The sequence below is a fragment of the Engystomops pustulosus genome, chromosome 3 (assembly GCF_040894005.1).
Source record: "Engystomops pustulosus chromosome 3, aEngPut4.maternal, whole genome shotgun sequence".
Classification (NCBI taxonomy): Eukaryota; Metazoa; Chordata; class Amphibia; order Anura; family Leptodactylidae; genus Engystomops; species Engystomops pustulosus.
Window position 1 is genome coordinate 192,225,522 of NC_092413.1, and position 21,117 is coordinate 192,246,638.

At 42.5% G+C, this 21,117-nt stretch overlaps 1 protein-coding gene across 3 annotated transcripts in view; it reads right to left on the reverse strand.

Moving 5' to 3' along the window:
- The window catches only part of NCK1 (NCK adaptor protein 1), a 67,250-nt gene that overhangs the window by 20,135 nt on the left and 25,998 nt on the right, over positions 1 to 21,117 (reverse strand). For 2 of the 3 annotated variants that reach the window (XM_072143458.1, XM_072143457.1), the window contains exons 3-4: positions 12,882 to 12,926; positions 3,321 to 3,567 (exon numbers count right to left, since the gene is read on the reverse strand). In XM_072143458.1, the coding sequence (XP_071999559.1) occupies positions 3,321 to 3,549 (229 nt within the window). In that variant the 5' untranslated portion in view covers positions 3,550 to 3,567; positions 12,882 to 12,926. Of the gene's footprint in view, positions 1 to 3,320; positions 3,568 to 12,881; positions 12,927 to 17,397; positions 17,603 to 21,117 lie in introns of all 3 variants that reach the window. The other variant, XM_072143459.1, reaches the window with a different exon arrangement.

The window sequence follows — 21,117 nt, forward strand, 5'->3', positions numbered from 1 at the left end:
GATACCCCCAATGATCACGAGAATGAGGACTCATTCACACTAGTGGAATGAAGCAGCAGGATGACCTTCCGCTCCACTGAATACTATGGACGTGTTGGAAGTTGCAGAGCACAGCGCTTAAGTATCTCTGTTATCTCTGCCATTCTCATAGATTGGTGGTTGTTCCCTTAGAAATGGCTGAGCTCTGCACTTTGGAAATATCAATCACAAACTTTGTACAAGTGTAAGTTCTTAGTCACATGTCTGTGTTAATTATTCTCCCCAAGAAGCATGTTCTAGCATGGCACCCATGTGCTACCTGGGTTTGGTTTTTAGGCTCTCTTTATCTAGGGGAAATCTATCAAAATCCATCATGATTAACCAAAGACATTACTCATAGATTCAGGTACCCTGACAGTGGTAATCTTATTTGTAAGGCATGGCCTCCTCCCTTCTAAAAACTCCTTTTAAAATTATGCTAATGAGACAGACAGGCTTTGGGGAAGTGTCAGAGCTTCTCCATGCTGCAGCTTCGCAGGCTGTTACGCTGCCTCAGACTCCCCTCTACCACTGTGTGCTGCTACCATGAGCATACAGCAGGAAGAGGAAGGGCAAGACTGTTTAATAGCCTGAGAAGCTACAACACGGACGTTCTCTGGCGATTTTCCCCCAGAGCTCTTCCAGCTCATTAGCATAATTTTAAAAGGACCATAATTTTAGCAGGAAAGAGATCATGAATAATAAATACAAGACAATTACTGCAGTCACAGAGGCTGGATCTATGAGTAAGTGTCCCTGGTTTATTATGATGGTAGATTTCCTGTAAGTAATCAGTTACATCTAATGCTAAATGCCAAGATTGCTTAGTGATGGATTGTCATACATATGATAAGAGGTCCAGTTGCCAGGTACAAAATGCGGAATTGGCAGCAGCACTTTGAGAAGACAACCCCCCTAAAACATTGGGTAAGTTGCCACACATTGAGGAGGCCTCCCCTTTAAAGGAAATCTGTAACCAGGATGAAGGATTATAAACCAAGCACATTGACATACTGGTGTGTGCCCCTTCTGAGAGAATCTGCTCTTCTTTGAGCTTCATATGCCATTGTCATTAAGCAAAAGGGGCTACAAAAATTATGCAAATGGGCCTGGGGGCCCCCAGGCTCCATTAACTTCTTTGAAGCCAGGAGCCCCTCAGGCCCATTTTCATAATTTCCAAAGCCTGACCTAAACCCAACTGAGCAACCTGACAATGTCTTCCACCAACGTTCACCATCCAAACTGAGGGAACTGGAGAGGATCTGCAAGGAAGAGGCAGAGGATCCCCAAATCCAGGTGTGAGAAACTTGTAGCATCTTCCCAAGAAGATTCATGGCTGTACTAGCTCCAAAGCTGCTTCTACTCAATACTGAGCAAAGGGTCTGAATACTTATGATCAATTGATATTTTTATAGTTTTTCTGGTTTAACAAATTAGTAAAAATATCTACATTTCTACCCCAAGATGAGGTACAGAGTGCACATTTTTAAGCAGAAAAATTACTTTTTTGATCTGACCAATTGGCTGCATGAAAACAAAGTGAAACCTACTGTATTTTGACATTATTGCGGCGACCTGTGATGAGTTTAGCGTTTGTTTAACTTTGTAAGTATCCAACCTAACTTATTTCTCTGGGAATGAGAGTCACACCAGATACATCATGGTCATCGATATGGGAGATCACTGAAACCAAAGTGCTGGGACTTTTCCCCTTTTTAGATCTTGTAACATATAATTCTTACGTATCTGCTAATTATGCAACAATTCCTAGAAAAACGTCAAACAGCTCCAGCGCTTTCTGCATGTGTTATGACACTGCTCTTGCATCATTTCATCTCACTACTAAGCACAATTCTGTACAGTATCTAATGGATGTGGGCGATGTTCACACTGCTGGGTGATGACCCCACAGAGGAGTTTCCCTGCAGATACAAATCTAGGACTTTCCTTTTGTTTTCCCCATCATTCACGACTGAATATACTGTAATATATAATTGTATTGACTATAGACCCATGAGAAAGTCTTGTAGTTCCAGCACTGACTGACCCTCCTAACTGCTCTCCTGGTGATTGGGTGAAGCGCTTACAAAAAGTGTTTCACCCAATTTCTCTCTCTCTCTCTGACAACATGAAGCAGGTTAAGGACCTTCGAGTGATGTACATGCTGATCACATGCTTCTTGTATCACTGTAAGGTCCTTAAATCCTTCTTCCATGATATGGGATTTTTTTTTTTTTCGGGGTGGGGGAGGGGGGTTGGTGAAATGTAGTTTTTACTTACACAATTTTACGTTTTTATGTCCAACTGATGAACTTTTCTATATACTGTGCAGTATATTTAAAAAAAAGAATACAAATTTAACATTGTTATTTTTTCTAATAAAAATGTTCTGCATTTTTTAGTTATTTTTCGATCATCACCTTTCAAGCGCCGGAAATTTGTCAATGTTGCTAGGGATTTTTTTTTTTGCATAAAGATCTGTAGTTTTTTTTTTTTTCACATTTGGGGTACATAAAGCTTTATGCATTTTGATTTCTATTATTTTTTGTGTGATGAATTATATAAAAATAAAAAGGTAAAGAATGAGTGTAAAATTTAATTTTTTTTCCCCAAAGGATAGGCAGTATTTGTGCATTTTTTTTTTACTTTTCTTTCAACTTTATGTTTTTACTACTTTGTTCCACAAGGGGGCACTGACAGGATCACAATCTCTTGAACAATGCACTGCACTACTTACATAAAGCAGTGCATTATCCATCTACTAGGCCTCTAGTGTCAGACACTACAGGCAGCCCAGTGGACTCTCAGTGGACCCCGATGCTGCCGGTGACATTATCAGCACCCCACAATTGCTGCTGCGGGTGCTGATTGGAGACCGACACTGTGGTGGTCAAACATGGACTACTAAGGGGTTTAACACCCCAGATGGGAACTTTTCAGCAGAAAGTCCATAATAGAAGCAGCATTGCTGGGCAGCTGTTTATTTAACTGGCTAGGGTGTAATACTGTATTGTCACCGCAGGGGGCGCTGCAGAAAGAACTTTTATGTTCAGCCAAAGCTTTTTCCTATACAACTCCTCAAGAGTCCAAAAGTTAAAGGGATAATTCAGAATCTTTATAACTCATCACCTAGTGTACGCTGTAAATTATCTAGTGGCTGTGCTTACTGCCGGATCAGCAGGGGTGCAAGGCGACATATTTTATCTTAAAGATACGTAATCAATTTTTAAAACATTAATAATCCTTAGGAGAATCTTCCTTTGAGAACGCTGAATCACAACCCAGAATCACAAGAAACTCACCCAAGGTGTCCTTTAGATTTTTTACTATGGAGGCTTTCCGAGCGCTGTTTTTCCTCTCGACATAATTGGAAGGTACAAATCCGGTTTTGTTCATGGAGTTGCGCACGCGCCACCAGGATTTCGAGTCATCCAAGAGGAGGAGGCGCTCGTTCTTTTTGATGTCCAGTTCCTGATCTTGCTGGGCCACGTAGTCAAACTTGGCCACCACGACCACCTCTTCTGTCGTCATCTTCTAATCCTATCGGCACTGAAATGACACCAGCACATGGCACCGTCACGTATATAGACTGTACACCACATAAAGTGCAACAAATGACAACATGGAAGACACAGGGAGGATGGGGCAGGTGGTTACTGCCGTCTACTATGTTATACCCGGAGCCACGAGTCCCCGTCATGGTGTCCGGCACATGTTCTACAATGGGGGCTCAGCCGTACATTGAGAGGCGATGGCTACGGCTTTCTTGGACCATTGTTTGCTATTAAATAGAAGTGTAAGTTTCCTGTTTCTAAGTCTAATCAGACAATACATGAAATAACTTCTTCAGGAAGGGGAGCCGCGGTTCCAAAGTTCACGGCAAACCCAAGGACACCTATTTTTTAATATCCGAAGGTCCTTCCAGTAATGTCCGCAGTTTATTTACAAACCCAGCGTGTATGCGACCTGCATTACTATTATATGAATAGTGAAAAAGTTTTTATGCAGCTCACCCACTTGTCACACTTCTTTGAAGGGAGTCCACACCGAAGGGATTTATTCAATCACGTATAGCTTGCCACGTGTATGGAGTGCAATCGCGTCCCACCGCTTGGACTGCGGGTACAGATCAGATGCTTTGGAAGAAGGAGCAGACGCGGCACATCCTCTAAAACGTTGATATTTATTGAAACATATTAAAAAGGTTACGGCAGGTAGAGGTGTCGCCACACCTCTACCTGCCGTAACCTTTTTAATATGTTTCAATAAATATCAACGTTTTAGAGGATGTGCCGCGTCTGCTCCTTCTTCCAAAGCATGCATTACTATTTTACATGTGAATGAAGCGCTGCACACAGTAGATTTGAATTAGTTGCTTTTTTTTTTATTTCATTTCACCTTAAAAGACTTAAAAGGGGTTTGTACCAACTATTTCAGCCTTCCCCTATAAACAGCATAGGCATCAAGATGATTGGCGAGGGTCTGACTGATCCCCACAACCACGAGACTGGGACTCCCATTGGTTCGGGGAAGGGAGATACCGTTCTCAGTAATGGGTGGATTCTTCACTCATTTGTATTGATGTGGCAATTGCTGAGCACAGTGCTCTGGTATCTCCTGTGCTCCCAAAAGACTGTAAATCTGAGTGCTGGTGACAGCCAAAAGCTGTGCTTAACAATTCCCAACACTCCCATAGAGCGGCAGGGTGCATGTTCCATCCAATTAGTAAAAATAGGACAAATAGGTTCAATCTGTCACTGATCAGCTTGTTATACCCCATCCTATGAATAGGAAATAACAAATCACTGGTACAATCCCTTTAATGAGCATCTCACTTCACATTGCTGAACTGAACGGTTTTCTAGGGAAAGTAATGGGAACCAAAAAGGTCTAACGGAAAACATTTACCACAATAAAACAACACATGACAAGATTTCTCCATATGCAACAGAGGAGACAGAAGTCTTCTCACAGCCCCAACACAGCAGTAGGAGCGAGGGCCCTGCTCGCAAAAGCTTACAGTCTATGAGGATGAGGGGGTGACACAAGAGCTTACAGTCTATGAGGGGGTGACACAAGAGCTTACAGTCTATGAGGATGAGGGGGTGACACAAGAGCTTACAGTCTGAGGATGAGGGGGTGACACAAGAGCTTACAGTCTATGAGGATGAGGGGGTGACACAAGAGCTTACAGTCTATGAGGATGAGGGGGTGACACAAGAGCTTACAGTCTATGAGGATGAGGGGGTGACACAAGAGCTTACAGTCTATGAGGATGAGGGGGTGACACAAGAGCTTACAGTCTATGGGGATGAGGGGGTGACACAAGAGCTTACAGTCTATGAGGATGAGGGGGGGACACAAGAGCTTACAGTCTATGAGGATGAGGGGGGTGACACAAGAGCTTACAGGCTATGAGGATGAAGGGGTGACACAAGAGCTATAAGCTTGTATAATGGTCCAGTATACGCTGCTTACACACGTCAACAGCTGCCATCTTATGTGTGGTTTCCCTTCAGGCTGCAAGTGGGGTACAAAGAGTGACTACACCTTTATAGTCAGGACCTATCACTATATAAAAATGTATTAGTAGTGGAAGTTTCCCCAACACACCTATTGTATCTAGAGGAGTCTGACTACAGTCACTCTTTGTAGTCATGTACTAGCACTACACAAATAAATATTTATTACTGTTTGTAGAAGTTTCCCAACAAATAACCCTATTCTATCTAGTGGAGCCTGACTACAGTCACCTTTACACACACACACTTTGTGTTGTATTCATTGATTATTATTTAGTAAAACAAGTAATATCCACAAGCCACGTATGTCATTACAACAAGGCCATCTACCTTGAGACTATCGGCTATGGACAACTTTGCCCCAAACATTTCAATTGAACATTTACTTCCAAGATGAAAACTGATAAACATTAAGAAGTCATAGGAGAGTCCTACCATGTCATAGCTGTAGTGTCTTCAACTTCTGTACACGGCTCACCTGGGATCTGTGTCTTCCCCTCCCTGTACTCAGTGCTAGATATTAGCAAGAATAGGGAAGAGTGTGTAAACCGCAAAGCGAGCTCTTAGAAATGGAGGGGGAAGACCCAGATGCTGCAGGGGAAGAGATGACACAGACCAGAGAGTATAGAGAACTAACTACACAATCTGCTGGGGGAGAAGGATGATCATTGCCGTTACGTCAGTTTTCTGGCCTACAAAATGTCTCAACTTTTATTTTGTTTTGCAACATTTACCAACATATTCCACTTTTCACTTCAGACTACATAAAGCAGATATACCAGGTAAATCCTGATGTGGTAGGTAGATTTATGAATTGCAACTTTTTGAAAAGTCACAAATTAAAGGGCTATTCCCATGAACACATGTTTCTTATTTTAAAAAAAAAATGCAGCATTTCGCAGATATATCTAGCCTACCTGCCCCCATCAGTCCTGCTGTACACAATTTCAGTATCCCCTAGACACAACCCAGTAACTTCTGACTTGTGGGTCGTGTGGCGGCCATCTTGGATTTTTGTGTGAGATCGTGGAGCGGAGTTTGTCTGTCTTCGCTGTGTGGCTGTAGCCCCGCCCCCTGCACGGAGCCCAGAGACACAGACACCGATTCACTTCCTGCCAGGACATTGTGAGAAGAGAGGAGCGGCAAACTACAAGCTACAAGGAGATAAGTGATCCGGGGAAGCAGGCACATGTCAGTGAGATGTAGCAGAGCAGTGTGTGTAATAGGCCAGTGATTTTCAACCTTTTTTGAGCCGCGGCACACTTTTTATACTTAGAAAATCCTGGGGCACACCACCAACCAAAATAGCACAAAATGACACTAAAACAGTCATAAAAGGCCTCCCTTTACTAATAAAAAGGCCCTAGCTGCCTCCCTTTACTAATAAAAAGCCCCTGGCTGCCTCCCTTTACTAATAAAAAGCCCCTGGCGGCCTCCCTTTACTAATAAAAAGCCCCTGGCGGCCTCCCTTTACTAATAAAAAGCCCCTGGCGGCCTCCCTTTACTAATAAAAAGCCCCTGGCGGCCTCCCTTTACTAATAAAAAGCCCCTGGCGGCCTCCCTTTACTAATAAAAAGCCCCTGGCGGCCTCCCTTTACTAATAAAAAGCCCCTGGCGGCCTCCCTTTACTAATAAAAAGCCCCTAGATGCCTCCCTTTACTAATAAAAAGCCCCCAGCTGCCTCCCTTTACTAATAAAAAGGCCCTAGCTGCCTCCCTTTACTAATAAAAAGGCCCTAGCTGCCTCCCTTTACTAATAAAAAGGCCCTAGCTGCCTCCCTTTACTAATAAAAAGGCCCTAGCTGCCTCCCTTTACTAATAAAAAGGCCCTAGCTGCCTCCCTTTACTAATAAAAAGGCCCTAGCTGCCTCCCTTTACTAATAAAAAGCCCCTGGCTGCCTCCCTTTACTAATAAAAAGCCCCTGGCTGCCTCCCTTTACTAATAAAAAGCCCCTGGCTGACTCCCTTTACTAATAAAAAGGCTCTAGCTGCCTCCCTTTACTAATACAAAGGCCCTAGCTGCCTCCCTTTACTAATAAAAAGCCCCTGGCGGCCTCCCTTTACTAATAAAAAGCCCCTAGATGCCTCCCTTTACTAATAAAAAGCCCCTGGCGGCCTCCCTTTACTAATCAAGAGCCCCTAGCAGCCTCCCTTTACTAATAAAAAGGCCCTAGCGGTCTCCCATTACAAATTAATAGGCCCTAGAGGCCCCCCTTTACTATTTAAAAGGCCCTAGAGCCCCCCTTTACTAATTAAAAGGCCCTAGAGCCCCCCTTTACTAATTAAAAGGCCCTAGAGCCCCCCCTTTACTAATTAAAAGGCCCTAGAGGCCCCCCTTAACAAATAAAAAGCCCCAGCCTACCTTTACTAATAAAAAAAAAACCCTAGCTACCTTCCTTATACAAATAATAACCCTATATACTTACCCTTGATGTCTTCTTGACGTCTCCTTCACTCCTAATGGCGATCCGCTCACCTTCTGTAGCTCCTGCACCGCGCGCCTCTGGTCACGTGACTTACGCGACCTGACGTCAGGTCGCGTCAGTCACGTGACATGGGCCGCGCGGTACAGGAGCTACAGAAGATGGGCGGATCGCCGACGTGGGACTTGGAGGTAAGTATGGGGCAGAAATACGGGGGCGCGGCGGCAGCTCGACACCGGGGCAGCCTAGTTCGGGCAACTTTCCCCCGCGGCACACTCAACCTTGTGTCGCGGCACACTAGTGTGCCGCGGCACACAGGTTGAAAATCAAATAGGCAACTAATGGATCCCATGATCTGTGAGGCGTAGTAGAGTTATGTGTGCAATAGGCATCTCATCGTTACTGATCTGTCCCATCCCTCTTTCTATGTGTCGGAGTGTTAGTACAAAGTCAGAAGCCAGATGAAAGTGTATATACACCTGTACCCTGATAATGTAACCACATTGTCACCCCACAGAACTAGATGGGTCATAATGTGTCTGCTAGAGATGCCCCCCCACACCAAGTAACTAAAGTAAGCAGCTCCTAGTGCTTAAACAAATGCTGCAGTGTTAGAAGGATAGCGTTACCGGAAACCTCTTCCCTGGACCGCCCTGCTCACTCCATAGGCAGGCGGTGACTGCCATGCGTCATGCGGCAGTCACCGCCCCTAACCACGCACTAACCCCGCCCCCTAATAAATACATGCTAGCCAAGCAGTCCGATGTTTACATTGTACTCCGCCGCAGTGTTAGATAGCGTTACCGGAGGTTTCCGGTAACGCTATCTGTGTAACACTGCAGCGTTTGTTAAAGCACTAGGAGCTAAAGTAAGCAGCTCCTAGTGCCCAATTTATGGGTGACAGGTCCTCTTTAAATTAAATCCCATCCCCTCCTGGTGGAGAAAATACTTAGGGAGTACTTGAACAATAATTTGAAACTTCTCTTATGCACTGCAGACATAGAAACCTCATAGGCCACATTGACGTAGCTGCGTAATCCATGATGATGATGAATCAGACACACAAAATATAAAACTGGAGTAAGAAGCCTTCTGTATAGAGATGAGTGGAGCCAAATGACCCGGACACACTGACGCCCGGAGCTACCAGCCAGCACTGTGATTGTTCAGGACAATCATAGCCAACCACAGCCATGGATATTCACTAGGCAGCCAATCCGGCGACAAGTCTGGGTCACGCAGGACACACCCAAACTCTACTGATTAATGATAAATCTCCCCTCATTGTGTTCACCAGCCCCATAGAAGTGAGTAAGGCCCCCGATGAGCATGCTCACCCCCAATTTACTCACTGGTGGAAGAAGACTTTCCCATGCATTATTACTACCTTGGTTTCCGTTAGGGTCAGTTTTTATTATAGCCATCCGTTTTGTTTTTTTTTCATTATTTGTCTGCTTTGACCAGTAGAGGTCAGCAAAAAAAAAAAAAAAATTGCTCTGCAATTTCAGTCCAACTATCCACTCAAATAACTAAAGATTGCAAGTCCATTGGAGTCAGGGGGGGATCAGTTATTCATCCAATTTTAAATGGGAACATGAATGGAAGCAAAAATACGGATGGGAACTGGCCCACAGTGGTTACACATTAGATAAAGATACACAAAACCACTGAAAATAGCAGCATTAAGGATAAACAACCCAAACCTCCAATTTCCTTAAAACGTAGGGGGGGGGGGGGGGGGAAGTCTCTAAAAATTTCTTACTAAGTGAGAATTAACAGTTGTCACACACTCGCCCCTACAGCTTTCCAGATTGCTTAACCACATTCTAAGAAATGTTTCTGGCCGTATGGTATGAAACCTAAGGAAGTAGAAAGTGTGATGCAAAACAAATGTGACCACATCTAGTTGAGCAATGCAGAGGAAATATTCCAAATATTCTACTCCTGGACATGCACTCAGCTGTCTGATAGAGACGTGCATAGGAATATATAGTCTCATGGCTTGTTTTCCCAACATCTGAAAGGGAATGTGCCATGAAATTTCTGTATAATTTACAGCTAGCATGTTATACATCAGCTAAGAAGATTGTATATAGTGTCCTATCTGCAGGTAGCATGTTATAGAACAGGAGAAGCTGAGAAAATTGTATTTAGTGTCAAATAGGTAGGCAGCATGTTATAGAGCAGGAGGAGCTGAGCAGATTGTACATAGTGTCCTATCTGCAGGCAGCATGTTATAGAGCAGGAGGAGCTGAGCAGATTGTACATAGTGTCCTATCTGCAGGCAGCATGTTATAGAGCAGGAGGAGCTGAGCAGATTGTACATGGTGTCCTATCTGCAGGAAGCATGCGAGAGCAGGAAGAGATGAACAGATTTTTTTTTTCCTTCCACAAAAAAAAGATTCAGTAATTTTTTTTGTATTGTTGTAATGATATACGTGGCTTGTGAATATTACATGTTTTACCATTGCAGTCCTGCTATTATGGGTGTACAAAATAATAAATCAATGAATAAAATACAAAAACTACAACTCCATATACATTTTTGTGGAAGTACCTGACTACAAAAGGTGACTGTAGTCAGACTTTAAAAATCTAGCAGTTAGCCATGGGTGGTATTACTCTGCATACAATTTCAGTAGATATTACCGTAAGTTGACTTATAAATTATTTTTGGGGATAGGTTCAACTTCCATGTCCCTCTTACGTGCCAAAATTGTTGATAATAGAAATGGTGGAATGTGATAGGAAGATTATATATAAAAGAGACACTTTTTACAAAACCAATTTGGACACCAATGACCGATCTACAATAAAATCTACAAACAAATCTTCATCATCCACCTCATAGTATATAAAACAATGGCGTACAAATGTCATATCATGGTGCTGCACAGTACATGGCTCTGCCACGACCACCCCCCCCCCCCCATGTCACAAGAGAAATCTGGGGAACAGTAAGGAAATGGTAAAACCCTCACATTTCTCAACCTTGCAGTGTAGAGACTGGTATATGAATATAACTACTATAATACCGCCCCCTATGTACAAGAATATAACTACTATAATACCGCCCCCCTATGTACAAGAATATAACTACTATAATACCGCCCCCCTATGTACAAGAATATAACTACTATAATACCGCCCCCCTATGTACAAGAATATAACTACTATAATACCGCCCCCCTATGTACAAGAATATAACTACTACAATACCGCCCCCTATGTACAGGAATATAACTACTACAATACCGCCCCCTATGTACAGGAATATAACTACTACAATACCGCCCCCTATGTACAGGAATATAACTACTATAATACTGCTCCCATGTACAAGAATATAACTACTATAATACTCCCCCTATGTACAAGAATATAACTACTATAATACTGCCCCCTATGTACAGGAATGTAACTACTATAATACTGCCCCTATGTACAAGAATATAACTGCTATAATACTCCCCCTATGTACAAGAATATAACTGCTATAATACTGCTCCTATGTACAAGAATATAACTACTATAATACTGCCCCCTATGTACAAGAATATAACTACTATAATACTGCCTCCTATGTACAAGATTAGAACTCCTATAATACTGCCTCCTATGTACAAGAATATAACTACTATAATACTGCCCCCTATGTACAAGAATATAACTACTATAATACTGCCCCCTATGTACAGGAATATAACTACTATAATACTGTCCCCCCTCCAGTCTCCAGTTTTGCCCCTTCTCCTGCCCCCAGTTCTAGTGCTTCCCCTCCTGCCCCCAGTTTTGGTGTGTCCCCCCTCCCGTCTCCAGTTTTGCCCCTTCTCCTGCCCCCCAGTTCTGGCGATTCCCCTCCTGCTGCTTCAGGTTCTACTCACTGTGAGCAGAGCAGTCTGTTCCGCGGGAGTCTGTATAGAGGAGGAGCCAGAGGGTCATGTGATGATGACATCACCACAGGTCCTCAAGCTTCCCCTGTATACAGCAGGAAGGTCCGCAAGCAGTGAGTTATTACACTTTATACTCTGTTTTTGCCGCGAATCGCGGCAAAAACGTAATAGGATCGCGACCCCTGTGTTTTGGTCGTTCGACCCCTTCTGGGGTCGCGACCCACAGGTTGAGAAACGCTGTCTTAAAGGAACACTCCAGGCACAGTCCATTCATTGAGTTATACCTTGTGCAGTGGCTGTAGGGAGGGGCAGGACTCATTTTAATTGTATTCCTACAACCTGGAGTCCTGCCCCTCCCTTTAGGCCCGGCACCAGGCATTATTTAAGGAATTAGTTTTGATTGGAGCGTTCCTTTATGAACAGAAAACATTTTTAGTACCAAAAACTCATGATAATGGTTTACGATAATAAATAACATGTGAAATTTGGCAAATTTAGGCTAGTTGTCACATATTTAACATGACGCGAGTATGCGCTGCCAATTAATTTTTATATTCAGGTTTTCTTCTAGTATTTTCACTTAAAAACCTAAATCCCTGTTGAAGTTACATTTCCATTTATCTCCTGTGAATTGTTGGATATACTGGAAAAACGGATAATGTGCTTCAAGAATTTTACACAAAGTCAAAATAGAACATGTGTAAATATGTAGGTCTACCTAATAACCACCAGGCACAATGGGGGCAGAGTGGGGGGAGGGTTATCAAGAGCAGGGACACATGTGCCAGTCTTTATTCCCCCCGCCCCCAGCCAGAAAAATCCCAGCCAAAAGTAGAGCATAAGAATATTTATTAAAGGTCCAAAGCTCCAAAAGACCGACATAGAACTGCCCCAAAAAGCCGCCTAATGATAACACCCCGCCCCCCTTGTGCCCTTTGAGGGCTGGGCATTTTCTCCCCCAATATGAGACACAATCAGCAAGCTTATTGAACTGTACATCCTTAAGCAATACATTGGTTTCCATACCTTCGCCACATCAAATCTTTCAGTTTTCCAAATCCAGAGAACCACCTAAAAGAAAAAAAGAAATCCATAAGAAAAGGGAAACACAAAAAGTAATACAAGACATAAATATAGGGAGTGTCAGCAGCTCAGTTTACAAAAGTTATAGGAACAGGCTGTGCATAAAAGATGAACTAAAAAAAAAAAAGTTGGCAAAAGTGACATGAGAAGGTGGCAGTGTGCATTGTGGATGCCTGGTTGTTTGTGGGTGTAATAGTGCTATATCCCATATCCTATTGGTAAACCACTGATGTCTGATAAGCCATTCTTCTTTCGTGTGAGAAATGGCTACAATGACTTACAGACGACCCCTAGTTACAGACGGACCTCTCTGTCCCCTGTGAGCTCTGGTGAAGGTCTCTGGATGCAACTTTAGTCCCAGACTGCAATGATCACCTCTAAGGTGTCTGTAATGAAGATTTGTTAGTCATCTTTGTTCCCATGACAGCACAAAATGCGGAAAATCCAGTTGTCACGGCAACAAAAAGAAAATTGTGTCTGAATTTACATCATAACATATACCTGATCCGACTTACAGACAGATTCAACTCAAGAACAAGCTTATAGAACCTACCTGTAACTACTGCAATACATAAAGCGGGGCGAATAACCTTGTTGATTCACTTATTCGGTACAAATCTGATCATTTTCAGGCACCAAAACTCATCTGAATCTTTTCCGATTTGGTTCTTATGAATCTATCTATATATATATCATAATAACGGAAAATTAACAGATACGTTTAAGGAGCTTAAAGTGATTTGAAATAGACTTTTTCCATCATTATCTGTTTGCACGATGTCCGTAAAGCTTTATTTAAAAAAAATAATAATAATTTATTTTTTAAGAGGATGAAAGGTGCCCATTTTCCAGGAAGAGTGGTGGTCATATGTTATTACACGCTAATATTGTGTAGGAAATAGGTCAAATCCGACAAACTCTAAGAATCTACGACAAAGCAGTTTGTGCGGTGTAACACTTAATTGTTAATGGATCCACAAGGAAGTTTCACAGCGACAGCCATCACTCCGAAAACAATTCAAACGTTTAGAAAAGTTATGTAAAAGTATTCTCCGAGGCTGTAAAAACTGACCTGACAGCAGGTCTGAACAGAAAGCTATGATCTAGGTTAAATACATCCACAAGCCGTGAAAAATTCTTCCAATTCCCTTCCTGCAATCCGCTACTTGTTTATTTAGTCATGAAGTTTAGTCACTGGAAATAACAGGAATCTGGCAAAACCGGGATAGTTCAAGTTCTTCTACACATTAGTGTGTGATTGATAAAAACGGAGGATTTTAAACATGATCAATAGAGGAGATTTATCAGTACGGAAGTTTTCTGGTGTACAAGACCTGAAGTAATAGCAATTTCCCCCTTCAAACCACCTCCCCCCCCCCCCCCCCCCCAAAAGCTGGACAGGACATTCAGGACTGAACATTTGCGTGCTATAGTGCAATTCCACACATAATGCAGGGACTATATATAATGCAAGGCAAGTATAATATGGGTGACCCTTACCAGGGTTTTAGACTTACCCTGTTAAAAATTTTTTATTGGCCAGACCCCTTTAGGCTACATGCAGACGGCAACGACAACAACTGTAGTGATGCCCAAGAGCACACGTGGCCCGTGGGTCTGCTCACAAAGCAATGGCAAGTAGAAAATCCAACCCAAGCCACCAACATGGGCAGCAATAGGACCTCCTCTAAAATTTGTTTCCAAGGCCATACAAACATCCAGGGCTGTGTACCAGCTGTGGAAAGATAGGCTAACATGCGTAAAGAAAAAAAATAACAAAAATCACGCAACTGTTATGTGCATTGAGCCCAAAAGGGGCTGTCAGGAGGATGACAACATGGCTGCTTTCTTCCAAAAACAGCTCCACACCCGACCATGGTTAATGTTGGTATTGCAAATCGGTTGTATGAGGATAAATGGAGCTTAGTTCCAATACCACACACTACCCATGGCTAGGAAGAAGGCAGCCATGTTTGACAATCCCTTTTAGATCATATCCTGCCTTTGTTCTTTTAATAACACAGTCAGACAACCCCTTTATTGGCTCCCAAGTAAAGCCATGTTGTAACTGAATAGTAATGGTATATAACAAAGATGATATCTTTATAGAGCAGGTACAGCCTTGTTTGTTCACACATGGCAGCGCTCTCTCACATTTAGGCAACACGAGTTTCATCCGATAAACCCTGCAGGTGAAATGCTCAGCTGGGTGGTGCACTGTATGACTGGAGTCATTAAAGGCAAAAGACTTTGGCAAACAAAGAGGAAGATCTTGGAGAAGGCATTTTTTTTTTTTTATAAATTATCTTGGGCTATATTCACATCTCATTTTATGGATACATTTCACATATATAGTCCTGCAAAGCTTATAGATCCATAGACTTAATACTGACAGGCAGAGGCCTCCAGTCCACCCGCACAGTATATGTAGGATTGTGGAGCAAACTGCTCCCTCCTGTTCAGCGGAGGCCATAATAACCACGGACGACTGTATTGCACCCATCCCCAGCCTCCGCTGAACATAAATTACTGGGGTCTGCACGGAACGTAACTGTCCATGTTACCTGCCCAATACATACTCACAATAGAGGGCTACATTGTCACGTAAATGTAACCTTAAAGGGGTTTTCCCACAAAGGAAAGTTAGGCCCTATCCACGGGATAGGGTCTAACTTGATGATCAGTGCGGGTATCAGTGCTGAGACCCCCTCAGATCATGAAAACGAGGGGTGTGACGGACCCCTTGTCGCTCCATCAGATTAACGAAGGAGTTGGCCGCGCATGATCGGTCTTCTCTATTAATCTCTATGGAGCTGACGGAAAATGCTGAGTGCCACACTCACCGATTTCCGTGAGCTGCATAGAGATTAATGGAACAGAACTGTCCATTAGAACGAGGAGTGACGATCCCCTCGTTTTGGCCATCTGCAGGGGTCTCCGCTCTGAGACTCCGATGATGAGCAAGTTAGGCCCTATCCCGTAGATATGTTATGTTTTTTTGATTCTTGTATTGTCTAGTTTTGATCTTCAACATCAAGAGTTAAAACACAAGTTCCATCATGAAGATATCATTAAAACAGGAAATTCTCTTTTTAAACTATATGAAACACTTTTCTTTGGCTTGACACTTTATGAGGAGTGTTAAACCACAGGAACACCCCCTCCTCATGTGCCAGCGTTACTGGTAGCCGAATGGCAGGTGCCAACACTGAACCCTCACCCTGCACCTGCAGTTATGGCATGAAGTAAGGACAATCTGCTACGTGACATATAACTGGCATGACCTGAATATCTAATGTATAGAAGAAGCTTCATTCCAGCCATGACAGACCTGACAATCGCTGAAGCATTCTTCAAGCAAGTTTGACAAGAGGAACAAGAGAGAACATGCCCGACTATCCTTCCTGTACTATCGCTGTGGTATAATTACTACCTATATGTAATTGCTGTTTGTGTAGTATCTGAGTCCCTAGTTAAAAAAAACACTAACCTAAACTATATCTGAGTAGTAATAAAATATTTATTTTTACATATGGGGCAGCCACAACTATATGTCTGTATATGAGAGATGTATAGGGAGTCGAGAAAAACCCGACTGCTGACACACAAATTCCTAAGTAACCAGTTATTGTATTCAGGAGCTCCATCAGTCTATAGTAAATCTACCATTTGTTTTTAGCCCTTGTGAACCAAACATACCTTGAGACTGCCATAAAATTCAGGACCTTGGGAAAGCTGGGTGCAGACTGGCCTCTGTACATAAAAGAGCTGTCTGAAGTGTCCAGACAGGACTAATCAACCTGAGTTGGATGACTCATACACAGCAGCTGGGGGATGGTGGCAGTGATTGATTACTTTTGCCCACCAGGGTGAGGAGAGAACCAGAGCAGCGACAGTCTCATTATCACAATTTTATAATACAGTAGTTTTTTTTTTTTTTTTTTTCAGCAAAACCACTCAGTTCAGGGATTAAAACAAGATAAGTTTCTGCATCATTGTAGATGGTAGATTTCCTTTAAGGCAACTACGGCCTTACGTGTGCTCGCCCGACCGTAGCTGCTCAATCCTCCCTTCTCCATAGCAAATAGCGCCGAATGGGCGTTCTCAAGACTCCATCTTTTTCTGCGGACACGGCACGGTGCCTAATGCAGTCTATAAAGCTTGCGGCCGCTCTATGACGGCTCTATTCCTCGTGCAGCCCAGGAAGAAGAGGAGCTGCGGGAAGCACCAGTAGGGCAAGTATATATGTTTATATACTCTAGCATAAGCCGAAAATTGTGCTTAACAAAAAAAAAAAAAACTTGGTTTATACTTGAGTATACACAGTAAAAGTATTTATAGAGGTCGTCTCCGCAGGAGCACCAGAGGGGGAGTATGAGGTTTGTATAGCTTTTTGCAGTCCTGCTCCCCTTTAAAAACCAAACTTTTAAATATGCAGTAAAATTGAATAAACGTTTACCAAAATAAGTTAAATATATGTACGGCGTCAGCCTGTCACCCTTCCCAGATTTGGCTACAGTTGCAGAGGATGTATGTACTTCTGCAATCAGTCAGCTAGGTCTTCTCTCAGCTTCTTCTCCTTTCTACCTTCAGCTGACAGGCTGGCGGGGGGGCATTCATCATACAGTTCTATCCTATGAACCGTGGCACCTTCAAATACAGTTCTGGTGTCAAATTAAAAAGAGGAGAATCAGTGTTTCTAGTTGCCACAGTTCAGAAGAAAAAAAAAAACACTTGAAGTGTGCCACTGACATGGCAACTATACACCTGCTATCTGCATGGGGTATGTACAGTTACGTATAAAGCTGTAAGGTAGTCGTGAGTGGGTTAATTATAAAAATATATTATTATGGCAACTAGTGAAAACTCAAGCACACAGACATCTGTGAAACAAGGAGGAGGGTCTTACAGGATCAGCCAATGAGTTCCCTCTTTGGACCACAGGACGCCAATTCCATATTCCAGGGGACTTAATTTCTGGTGTTGTCCAATGGTCCAAGAAAGTCACTCATTGGCTGACGTGGGTATCAGGACCCCCTTACCCCCCGAAGGAAAAAGGTGCAAAAGCTAGAAGGTCCAGAGTTGGAGGGGACCATGATCCAGAGCAGGACAAGTATCTGTTCTTTATTTCCCGGCCCGAACCCCTTAGATGTTTAATACATTTCTGGAAAACCTCTTTACCCCCTTATCGACGCATGTCGTATCTGTACGCCACACGTAGGCTGCGGGTGAATGGGAAGGGCTAAAGGGCTGTGTCCTCTCCATACAAGGAGTAAGTTTGCTGCATATTGCTAACCATATAAGCTACCGGAGGCACTAAAATTTAGAAACCTAAAATATTATAACGTTTTGTTCGGAAAATGGCACCCAAGCTCGAAAAAATGCCATTTTGAAAAATAATAAAAAGTGATCAAAAGGCCATACAGTGCTTAAAATGGCAGCCTTGAAAACATCATCAAAAGTCACAAAAATTACACCAACCACAGCTCCATACACTGCAGTATGAGAAAGTTATAAGCTCCAGAAGAAGATGGCAAAATGAAGATTTTTGTTTTCTATAGGTGGTTTTAATTTTTCTCAATTTATGAAAACATTATAAAACCTATACAAATTTGTTTGTTATCCCCGTGATCGCACCATGTAAAATCCTAGCCCACAAGAAAAAAGGCGCAAATGCATTTTTTCACCAATTTCACATCATTTGGAATTTTTTTTGCCCCACTTCCAGGAATATGGAATATTAAAAAACTGTAGGGTGGAGCAGCACTGTAGAGTAGTGGGTGCAGGCCTCTGCTGACCGGGCTCAGGTGAGCAAAGAATAATCAAGAAATGAAGAGATGAGGCAGCACTCAGGTTGAAGTTTTGGTGTTTATTCACCCAATGTGGCAGGTGAATAAACACCAAAACTTCATCCGGAGTGCTGCCTCCTCTCTTCATTTCTTGGGTATGGAATATTAAATACTCAGATCCAGAAAAGAAAAATTGGAATATTAAATACTGTCACTATAAAGTTCAATTTGTCACACAGAAAACAAGCCGTCACATAGCTCTGGAAAAATAAAATAGTTACGGATTTTTGAAGGTGGGGAGTGAAAAATGGAAATGCAAGAACAAAAAAGGGCCTGGTTCTTGAGGGGTTAAAGGACACTTGTCATCAGGTCTCGGTCAGTATTTCTGTCTCCTCTACCAGTTGGAGCAGGTCACAAGGCTCCATCACAGCCTTTATCTAGTCAATTTATACATTAATCATTCTAGAATGATATTTTCTTATATTATGTAAATGAGGCTGGTCACATGGTCAGAGGCAGTGATGTCACCTCTGTTCCCCCCTCCCCTCCCTGCTCATGTTTGTGTGTAATGTATAGCAAAGCATTGCTAGTGTCTGTGCTTTATCTACTGCCTGTGAGAGACACAGACATCAGCTAGTGTCAGCTGGAAACACAGGCAAGCACCAGACATGCTGATTTCTCCCATTCACATCTGCATCTTGAAGCAGGGGCCGCCAGCACCAGGAAGTACATATAGAGAAGCCAGCACCAGGAGTGTCATATTATTATACAGGCTGTCATTCATGTGTATAGGAGTATCTCATACACACACAGGCTGCAGAGGGCGCCAGCACCAGGAAGCACATGGAGGAGCCATTACACCATTATACATCACAGCATTATACAGGCTGTCAGTCAAGTGTATAGGATTATGTAATACACACAGCCAGCACCAGGAGTGTCATATCATTATACAGGCTGTCATTCATGTGTATAGGAGTATCTCATACACACACAGGCTGCAGGGGGCGCAAGCACCAGGAAGCACATGGAGGAGCCATTACACCATTATGCATCACATCATTATACAGGCTGTCAGTCAAGTGTATAGGAGTATCTAATACACACAGCCAGCACCAGGAGTGTTACATCATTATACAGGCTGTCAGTCAAGTGTATAGGAGTATCTAATACACACAGCCAGCACCAGGAGTGTTACATCATTATACAGGCTGTCAGTCAAGCACTGGGGGTGTGGCTGTGCCTCCCACTCATGAATAAATCTGGACAGCTGAATATGATAATTACTTATTGATCAAGGTCAGGGGCGATGTAGGGATAGGGGCGATGCTTTCTAATGGCAGTTTATGAAAATATATTTAGTTTTGGGGGTTTATCTGCCTGACGGGTTCTCTTTAATGTAAAAAAAACATACAAGTAAAAGTGGGAAGTGATTTGGAATGATAAAAAAATAATCACAAATTAGTATAGATGTTATTCCACACCTGATAGCAACTCAATGCTTCTTGTAGAAAATTACATAGCAAAACAAGCAACAAATCTCAACTTTTACATACAAGTGTTACTATTTCCGTACCAGGAGGAACGAAAAAGGCAAATAATATGTAAAGTATGCAGTAACCGGAGAGAACAGAGGAGTTTCTAAAATTTTCAACCAAAAAAAAAAAAATCCCTGCATTCCAAGGACCTGACATCATCTACTACCTGTAGAAGAAACTATGACACTTCTATTCCTGAAGAAGAATGAAAGCTCTATAGCAAAACACCAACAGAAATTGATTCTGGTGCATTTTTTTCCTTTATAATCACGATTTGGGAACTTGCAAATTTAAAAAAGGAAGTTACAATATATGATGATGGATGACAACTAAGACTTTTTACTGAACCTTTTTTTTTTATGCCCGCTTAATGTCAGGATTAAAAGTACAACTAAACCTTCAAAATTGAATATTGTGGATAATAGTAAACATTGTAACATACTTTATTGCAGAAATATGAGCCTCTGCTTTATTTAAAGGAAATCTACCATTTGATTTGATGCATTATGAAGCAAACATACCTTGAGAATACTGTAGCTACACTGATGCAGGATTATATCTTGGTTAATCCCTGTGCCGGGTGGTTTTGCTGATAAAACAGATACAACATTATGATAATGATGCTTTCTTGCATCTGTGGCTCCTTCAGCGCTTTTTTAGCACGTGACTGCATGAGATGATGTAACCTGGCTTGACCCTGGAGGAACAATAATCAATTGCTGCACCATCCCCCAGCTGCTGTGTATGAGTGATTCAGCACAGGTTGATAAGTGCTTGACTAGTCATGCTTAACTAACCTCCATTTGTAATTTCAAGCTTGTGTAATGTGTTATCCAGCCTGTTACAGCTTTC